This window comes from Clupea harengus, unplaced genomic scaffold (genome assembly GCF_900700415.2).
Source record: "Clupea harengus unplaced genomic scaffold, Ch_v2.0.2, whole genome shotgun sequence".
NCBI lineage: Eukaryota > Metazoa > Chordata > Actinopteri > Clupeiformes > Clupeidae > Clupea > Clupea harengus.
Genome location: NW_024880057.1, coordinates 1 through 9,676, shown reverse-complemented (window position 1 = coordinate 9,676; position 9,676 = coordinate 1). Strand labels below are relative to the sequence as shown.

Sequence of the window (9,676 nt, the reverse complement as noted above, 5' to 3'; positions counted from 1 at the left end):
GTGCTCGGAAATGAACAAATGTTCTGTATGAGGTCTCAATAAGTCTGGTCTGAAACCACGCAGGTGGAATATATTCCCAGTCCATGAGGCACCAACACCTCGACTGGGCCTCTCTCTCTCTATCCATCCCCAGCTCCAGGGCACGTGCAGCCAGCCCCTTCAGAGCTCAAGCTGCTCCAACACCAACCACTCCATGCTAGGGAAAACTTCTTGGTCCTTTTTTTTTTTTGGAAGAGACTGGTCCAAAAAACAAACAAACAAAAGAAAACGATGGACCCAAAAGTTGGGAAATGAGTGAGGGGAAGGAAGGAAGAAGTGGAAAAGAACGATCGTTTGTGGTCTTCCTCTGTAGTTCACAAAGCAACAAGGAATAAAACAAAAAAAACAAAGGCTTTGTGAATCTTGGTGAGGAGCTCTTTCAAGCTACAGAGAATGTATTTTTTAGGTGTTTTGTTTATGATTTAGTCTTTTTTTTCATCACTTTTTATGTTTTTTTTTCCTTGTTTTTTCTTGTTTCCTCCTGTATCGGCTGAATCAGTGCAATGCATGGAACAATAAAAGCCTTCTCCATTCGCGGAGGTTGTATTCTTTCACTCGTTTTCATTGTTTTCTTTTTTTTTGTCTTTTCTCTTAAATGCGGCATATTCTTGTGGGGGAAACGACGAGGATGAACAAAAAGACGAAGAGTGCATCGTTGTGGGGGATAAGGGGGAGAGATGTCATATTTCATTAAATCAGTTTTGTCGTCGTTACCGTCGTCGCTTCGTGTCTCACGTAATGTGTGTGTATGTATGTTGTTTTGATTTCATTTTTCCGTTTGGTGTTTTTTTTGGATGCTTAGCTGGTGTCCATGGACTCCATGTTGGCGGAGGTGGAGTCACGCTGGATGCTGTCGAAGATGGCGGCGAGCTCTGGGTTGGCGCTGATCTGCGACTGGAACTCGCTCATCAGAGGGCTCTTCTCCGCCTCTGGGATGGTCAGCAGGGCAGCCACCGCCCGCATCGCAGAGCGCTTCAGCTCGTCCTGCTTCTCAAACTCCTGCTTCACGGAGTTCGCCTTCACCTGGAGACGGAGCAGGAGGGGGAGGGGAGGCCAGAGGATGGGGGAGAAAGAGAGAGGCGGAAAAAAAAGAGAATACAGAGTTGTTAGAGTGGAGCAGAGGTCCTTTCCAAGACACCAAGTATCAAGTTGTTTTGGTGACATCCTGACCGTGACTACTGATCGTAAGGAGGGTGTCAGTATGTACAGAGTGTGCATGTCCATTACCCGTCATAGCTGACAATGGAATTGGGAGTTAGCTCGTTGCCCTGCGTGCGTGTGTGTGTGCGTGTGTGTGTGTGTGTGTGTACCTTTGTGGTGCAGGTGGCTCGGAGTGGCTCCACCAGTCTGTCAAGCCTCTGTAGCACAGCACTGGGACACAGGGAAGACAGCCTGGCCAGCATCAAGAATGTCAGCATCTGGAGAGAAACACACACACACACACACACACACACACACACACACACACACACACACACACAGTTGAAGATACACCAATTAAAACACCACCACACTCATCATCAAACAAATCCAAGCCCCCCCACCACACACACATACAGTACATCCAAACTGGATCATCAGTGCACACATCTGTCCCAACAGCTCCCCACCTTGATGTCGTAATGGTCCTTGAGTCCGTCCTCCACGTGATTGAGGAACTCGAAGATGTCCAGCCGGTCCAGGCAACTGTCCAGCAGCGTGTACATGCACTCAAACGCCGCCTTCCTGATGTCCAGCCCGTCGTCCACCGTGTGTTTGAACGGACCCATCTCCACCTGAGACGAGACACAATGTGCAAGAGATGAGAGTGTGAGAGAGATGGAGGTCATGTGTATATGTGTACCTCAGTCAATAGCAGGCAAGAGTGTGCCATTAATGTAGGGCTGAACGATTAATTGCATTTGCGATTTAATCGCGATATGATAGAACGCGATTTTGTAACCGCAACGTTCGTGATTAAAAAACGTGGTCTAAAAAAAAAATTTTGCACACAGTGTTTAAAAAGTGCATGCCTAGTGTTTATACTTAAAATTACTTTTTTTAAATTTCTTAAATGCACAGTGGCAAAGCCACCGATTTGTTGTTCTTGTTTCTGTAATGAGCAGTTAAATAAAAATGTAAAATGTGGGAAAGAATATTTTACACTAAATGTATCTAATATTGTGTTGGTCATATTTAAATCATTCATTACGTTTTGTTGGGGAAAAAGAGGATAAAAAAAAAAAATCGCAATCGCAATATTTTGGTAAAAAATCGCAATTAGATTATTTTCCCAAATCGTTCAGCCCTACATTAATGCATAACTGTATTATGTATATGTGTGTGTGTGTGTGTGTGTGTGTGTGTGTAGTATTACCTCTCTGATAAGCTCCTTGCGCACTTTGGTTTCATTGTACAGGTGAGGCAGCACTGTGTCCAACAGGTCTCTGATCAGTGAAGGCTTATTGTGAGCGGCAGAATTAAACGTCACCAGAGCAACCCTTCGCACATTAAGGTCCGGGTCTTCCAACGTCTTCAAGAAGTCACCTTAATTTAAAAATAAATAAAAATAAAAACATCTTAGACTCCGTGGTGTATTCACATCTAGTAGAGGTAATAAGATGCGTTGGATAAGAGTCTGTCAAATAAATGAACAAGTGGTCGTTACCTATACAGTTTTTCAGTAGGGGATCGATAGTCTGTGGGTGGTCTGAGATGGTGAACTTGACGGCTGTCACGACAGAACTTCTAGCATATGAGGATCCTGAAAGAGAAATACACAGTTAGTTAGTATTATGGATTAAAGGTGTATTACATGTTTTTTGTTGTCATGAACTAATAATCGCAACTTCTTGGTTTCAAGAGTTTAAGCACCAAACGGCAATAAAGTGTGTGACGCACCGGAGAGCAGGTAGCCCTTGAGGCGAGGCAGCAGCGTCTCGGGGTCGATGAGCGTGAGCTTGCCCAGGCACTCGGCCACCACGTTGCGCGTGCCCTCCTCCGTGCACTCGCAGTGCGTGAGCAGCAGCGACCACACGCTCTCTACGTAGGGCCTGAGGCCCGCCACCGCCGCCGAGCTGATGATCTCCTTGAGCGAGTGCAGCAGCAGGTACTGCCGCTTGGGCTGGCTCGTGATCTCCTGCAGCACGAAGGGCAGGTACTCGGGCAGGTTGCCCACGGCGATGCTGCCCAGCGCGTACGACGCCGCCGACTTCACCTCCTCGCTGGCCGAGCTGAACGCATCCAGGATGACGGCCTTGAGCTCGGGCTGAGCGCTGAGGTCCAGGTGGTGGCCCACCTCACCCAGCGCCAGCAGCGCCAGCAGCCGGATCGAGTCGGTGGAGCGCGAGTTCTTCACGTCCTGGATGAACTGGCCCACCACGGCGGGGCCCTCCTTGGGGCAGGCGCGGGTCAGCGCCGCCACGCACTTGGCGATGGAGTAGTACGACTGCTTGTGGGCGAGCGCGGAGCTCTGTGCGTACACGGGGCCCGTGAGCATGCGCAGCAGGTCCATGTAGCCCAGGCTGGCGGTGCCGGTGCCCACCAGCGCCTGGAAGAAGTCCAGCATGGCGGCCAGCGCGCCGCCCTGCAGCAGCGGCGAGCGCACCAGCGCCATGAGCTCGGTCAGGATGGCGCCGCTGATCTTGGACAGCGCCTCGGGGTGCACGCGCGCCAACGTGGTCAGGAAGCTGATGGCCATCTGCGACACGTGCATGTCGCTTTCGCTGATGAGCGCCGGCAGCTCGGCGAGCACCGCGTCGATCATGGCCGGCGTGACGCTGTCGCTGTAGCTCTGCACCAGGATGTCCAGCGCCGCCAGCGTGCCCAGCTTGAGCGCCCGCTGGTTCTTGCGCAGGAAGGACGCCAGGATGGGCACGGCCTCGGCCAGCACGGGCCGCAGGTCGATGTGCAGCTGCGAGCCGGCGATCAGCGTCAGCGCCTTGACCGTGTTGAGCCGCGTGATCTCGTTCTTCAGCCGCTCCAGGAAGATGAGCAGCGTGCCGGGGAGGTCGGCGCCGAGGCTGTCGCCCAGGTTGCAGATGATCTGGCCCATGCAGGAGATGGCGCGCTCTTTCACCTCCTGGTCGATGTCGGCCGCCTTCAGCCGCTTGATGGTGCAGGCGAAAAGGTCGCCAATGTAGGGCGTGGCGTCGAAGGCGTCCGGCTGCTCCAGCGGCCGGATGACCTTGACCAGCTGCTGCGTGACCAGCAGAGCCTCGGAGGTGATCTTGTAGAAGGGGTCGCCCACGCAGGCCACCACCGGCGGCACAAGCGCCTGCACGTGTGGGTGGAAGACATGCGGCTGGTGGTTGCACAGGATCACGTACAGGCAGGACAGAGCGTCGATCTTCAGGTTGGACGAGCTGGACTTGTCGTTCAGGGAGAAGATGATTCCTAGGGGTGGGGGAGGGTCACAAGAGAAACGAGCCTTAGTTAATGACTTGTTTTGTGGGTTACGTTTTGGGGGACCCTTCAATGACATTTAAGGGCTGCACAGCCAAATAAACACCAAATTCAAAGCTCCATTTCAGATATATTTTTGAAACATTGTCAATAAAACAAGACTATTTCTACTCATTATTCAATAAGGTGTCATTCATATGATATATTTAGTTCTTAGATCTCTAAATTTGAATCAAAACGGTTCAGGGTTTGCTAAAACTGTTGCTATATGACTGACACAGGCCTGCCATTAGTATACAGTATGTGAATTCAGAGATCTAAATGCCAAAGCTGTCAGGACATGTTCCACCTGAGGAGTTTCAGGGCCCCGATCAGACTGATTATGTAACTATGCAGTGCTGCAGCTTCTGAGTGAGATGTTTTAAAGGTCATAGCCCCATTTGGAGGCAGTGAAGTTGTTATTTTGACAAGCACAGACTGAGATTTGCATGCTGAAGAAAAACCAGAAGGCCTAGTTCTCACATTGCAGATGAAGGGTTGATGGATCAGAGGCATAAGTATAGGCGGGAGCGTATGTGTGTGTGTGTGTGTGTGTGTGTGTGTGCATACCTGGGACCAGCACAGGGATGTGTGATGTGAGTGCTCCGGGCAGTACATTGACAAGCTCAGTCAGCATGTTAAAGCAGCACTGGCGAGTCTTCACACTCTTCTCCTTCAGCTGTTTGTGCAAAGCCTTCACGATCATGGGCACCTACACACACACACACACACACGCACGCACACACACACACACACACACACACACACACACACACACACACACACACACAAACACACACACACACACACACACACACACAAACACACAAACACACAAACATATATATATCAATACTAGCGAAGCGAGGGGAAATCAGCATTAGTATTCAGTCTTTGAATGTGTCATCAGTCTAAAACTTATCTATACAGAAGGCACAAGAGCAGAGCAGCGAAATCATTTTCTGGGATTTATTCTAGTAGGGTCCAAATCCCTTTATGGGGACTGAGACCACAAGGTCTGGTTTCATACATGTTTTATAGTCTCAACTAAGCACAACAACATATATTGCCTCATTGTTTTGCCTCAGCAAAACATGACCAAGAGACATACATGTGACAGATATGTGCCAACACAGGATATGCACACACAATACATCCGCAAAAAAAATGGCTGAAACAGACCATTGTCACTGGCATGTTTCGTGTTATATATTCGATGGATGCAGAGAAAGGCTAGAACTTGTTCGTGTTTTGTGCTGCGCAACAACCCAAGTCGAAATTTCCCATGACAGAATGCATTTTCACTGTGTGTGCATATCAATCTGTGTCTGTGCAACTGCTTAGGTGTGCAGTTATGTGCAGTTTACTCGTAGATCTGTGGTCTGTGGGTGTGTGTTTGTATGCGAGTGTATGCAGGTATAGCACGTACACACCTCTGCTGTGTGTGGTCACATTTATGACGTTTATAAGGTTTGTTTGTTGTGTGCATGCTTTTAACTCTCATGGCTATGTTGCTTTGTGAGAGGTGTGTGTGTGTGTGTATTCTGTAACCCCTACTTCTCTTTCAACAGTGTGGTGAGCTGTGTGTGTCTGTATGCTTGTGTGTATTTAACTCCGACCTGGCTCAGAAGATGTTGAACGCTAACATTTGGCTCCGCAGAATACTGAGAGGTAGAAGTGTGTGTTGAATCCTAATGTTACCGTTTTGTGTGTGTGTGTGTGTGTGTGTGTGTGTGTGTACCACCACCTGGCTGTGCAGCATGGTGAGCAAGATTTGTGTAGTGGGTGTGTGTGTGTGTGTGTGTGTGTGTGTAGGTATGTGTGTGTGTAGTGAACTCCCACCTGTATCTGAAGCAGGGTGAGCAGCTCTGCGCTGGCACACAAACGTTTATTGTGAACTCCCACCTGACTCTGCAGCATAGTGAGCGGAGTCTCCCCCTGCTCCATGGCGTCGGGGTCACAGAGCCAGCTCTGGGCGGGCCTCGTCTGCTTGAGCAGCGAGAGGTAGGCGTGGAACACGTCGGCCTTCACGTTCTCCTCGCGCTCCTTGAAGCGGGCGATGAGCGCCGGCGACACCGAGCGGTAGAACTCGGGCAGCATCTCGTGCCGCGTGCTCACCACCGCGTCCAGGCACTTGGCCGCCGCCCGACGCACCTTCCAACTCATGTCGTCGTCGTCGCTGTACTCGTCGTCGCTTCCTGTTTTAGGTTAAGAAGGACACACACACACTTAACTCAGGCGCTTGGGAGAAAGAGCACGGTGGGGGTTGGTAATCAATTTCCAAATTATGTCAACACACACACACGTTGACATTCATAGCATCATAAGATCAACAGTGCCAGTACTTGAAGTCCCATTCATCAGACTGGCTTATAAACCAACAGCACAAAAACACTAGTGGGCATAAGCATACCCTTATATAAACAGACAATAACCACTCTCTTGGGCAGAACTTGGATGATTACAATCTGCTATGGCTGTTGTTGTTGACGTTATGGGTGCCTTCAGACCTCAAATCAGCTCGTTGTCTGGGTGTGTATCGTATCATTAGCTTAAGAGGCTAATGCGCTAACAGCAGCAGAGACGGGGTCCAAATTCATTAGAGGGGGTGTCTTTTCCAATCTGAAATCCTTGAGGGAGACATTCGCGCATACGCACATGCACGCGCACACACACACTACTACATACACACACCCACACACAGTCAGACACAGACGTGAAATAACCCTGGTGTGCCGCCTCAGTCTGACAGTTATGGAGAAGTGAGCGGCTATTGGGAAATGTTACTTGCCACACAGCTGCGCATGCACACACACACACACACACACACACACACACACACACACACACACACACAGAGCAACATCATGTTTGAGTAAAACTTGAGTGCTGGGAGACTGTGTCAGACACTTCAAACAAACACACACACCCCTGGTCGACACATCAGACAGAGAGAGAGAGAGACAGACACACACACACACACACACACCCCCAGACACACACACACACACACACACACACACACACACAGACAAACACACACACACACACAGACAGAGAGACACACCCACCCCTGACAGACACACACACACACACACACACACACACACAGACAGAGAAAGACACACACACACACACACACACACCCAGACAGAGAGAGAGACACACACACACACACACAAACACACACCCCAGACAGACACACAAACACACACCCCCAGACAGACACACACACACACACACCCAGACAGAGAGAGAGACACACACACACACAAATAAATAAAAACACACACACACTCACTACAACCTGTTTACACAGTGGCGTGCTGAGAGGATGAATTATTGAAGAAAACTGCCACTGTAAGATTGGGTGAGATTTCTAGATGAAAAAAAGGAGGAGGCTGCCAAGCTGTGCCACAGATCCCAGGGTACTTGAAGCACAGAGTGCCCGCCTGCGTGGCGCCCTACCCAGAAGACGCCACGTGCGGAGCGCGGTGAATCACACACAGCACGCTTTTTGGACCGAAGGGCTGTCAGTCCTCACATTTGCCATAGATTTTCAGCTGAATGAAATCGTGCAACAACTGTCGCCGTGACAACCACAACAGGAAGAGAACCGAGTGTTCTGCAGACCATAAAGAATGAATGGACGGATGGTGTCTAGGATTGAGATTGAGTTTGTATGTGTGTGTGTGTGTGTGTGTCTGTCCATGTGTCCGTGTGTGTTAAGTAGCACTGCACCAGCACTTCAGTCTCTAATGAACTGGCACTGTCTTAAAAGCAACAGCCCCAGGCATGTCAGTCACTACAGCCCTCTGCTCTGTGGAGTGGAAATGACGGGCGAGAGAGAGAGAGAGAGAGAGAGAGAGAGAGAGAGAGAGAGAGAGAGAGAGAGAGAGAAAGAGAAGGGCTCTGAGTGTGGAAAGTCCATTAGGAGAGCCACCCAGACCCACGCAGTGAAATAGACGCGAAGGCCCCTGACACCAGGACAGGTACACGAGAGGCCAGCGTGGCTTAAGAACAACTCAGCCCGCCCCACAGCTCCACTGTAGCAATTAGCAGACTCTTGTGACAGCGCCGCTACAGGGAAATCGATCAGACAGACAGACGAAGAGAGAGAGGGCAAGAGGATGAGAGACAGAGAAGATGAGAGGGGCAGAGAGCAAAAAGGAGAGAGAGAGAGAGAGAAGAGAGAGAGAGAGAGAGAGAGAGAGAGAGAGAGAGATTAAATGTCAGGTTATTGTCCTGGTGAAATAGAGAGAACACTGAACTTGGGAACAAACAAGGTCAGGCAGGTAGTTATCTGGCCGAATCTGACTCTGAGACCAGGCCAGTGAGACCAATCACCATAGGCTGGACCAGAGCAGTTCACAATGAACTGTGGGATTGCCAGTGTTGAGTTTGTGTGCAGAGACTCGTTTGGGCAAACCTCAAAGCACGATCCCAACAGAGTTTTAGGAGGCTTTTCATTAGAACCCTTTATAAATATGAAAGCAAAAATACAACAAGTCTTGTTCAACTTATTAGCAACTATATTATGTGTCTCTAGGTATTTTGTATACAACACATTGGCCTTTCACAATTTCAGTTTTAGTTTCCAGTGACTGCATCTGTAATGTGTCTCTTTCTCTTTAGAGTAGGGTGCACAGAGGTCCTGTTTTCCCAGGGACAGTTCCTGTTTTTTTAGCACTTGTTAAGTGTCCCCAGCTATATTGATCAAGATAATCATGTTTTGTCCCGGATTATTCTTCTTCCTTAAACTTTAATAACGGCGTTAAGGGCAATAAGATGAGGGTTATGGGGAACACAACTGCCTCATGGAAACCGATGACTAAGAAGACCAAAGGTACCACGCATTTTTCAATGGCAAACTCAGAACAGCGCCAACATTTCAACCAATTTCACCACTGGTCATTCCTTCCATTCCATTTGAACATGCACAATGCCCAGCCCTGCTTTCTCCCCCCGTGAAATGTCTTTACAGAGTGATGACGCCATACCTGGTAATCTTCATCGGCTCATCTGCGTCCATGGCGTTCTCGTCTTCATCCTCGTCGTCGTAGTTATAGTTGGGGGTCATAGGTCAGGTATTTGAGACAGATGCTGATAATCGTGGGCACGTGCGGGTACACCTCCTTTGGACACCTGAGAGAGAGGGATGAAGACAAAGAGAGAGAGAGACAGAGGGATGAGCACGAAGAGAGAAATGAGATGC

The 9,676-nt window shown here is 49.4% G+C and overlaps 1 protein-coding gene across 1 annotated transcript; it reads right to left on the bottom strand.

Moving 5' to 3' along the window:
- Positions 1-453: 453 nt before the first annotated feature.
- Positions 454-9,541, bottom strand: LOC122131193 (cullin-associated NEDD8-dissociated protein 1-like). The gene is made up of 9 exons (XM_042706096.1): positions 9,462-9,541; positions 6,367-6,670; positions 5,032-5,173; positions 2,920-4,413; positions 2,687-2,782; positions 2,396-2,565; positions 1,650-1,814; positions 1,350-1,457; positions 454-1,062 (listed from the first exon to the last, which is right to left on the bottom strand). The coding sequence occupies exons 1-9, from the start codon at positions 9,539-9,541 to the stop codon at positions 838-840; spliced, it is 2,784 nt and encodes a 927-aa protein (XP_042562030.1). The 3' UTR covers positions 454-837.
- Between the last annotated feature and the right edge of the window lie 135 nt (positions 9,542-9,676).

Coding starts and splice junctions, on each gene's coding strand:
- LOC122131193 (XM_042706096.1), bottom strand. CDS start 9,541: ATGACCCCCAACTATAACTACGACGACGAGGATGAAGACGAGAACGCC. Junction 1,458..1,649: donor AGGACCATTACGACATCAAG/GTGGGGAGCTGT, acceptor GTTTCTCTCCAG/ATGCTGACATTCTTGATGCT. Junction 1,063..1,349: donor GAGCCACCTGCACCACAAAG/GTACACACACAC, acceptor CTCCGTCTCCAG/GTGAAGGCGAACTCCGTGAA.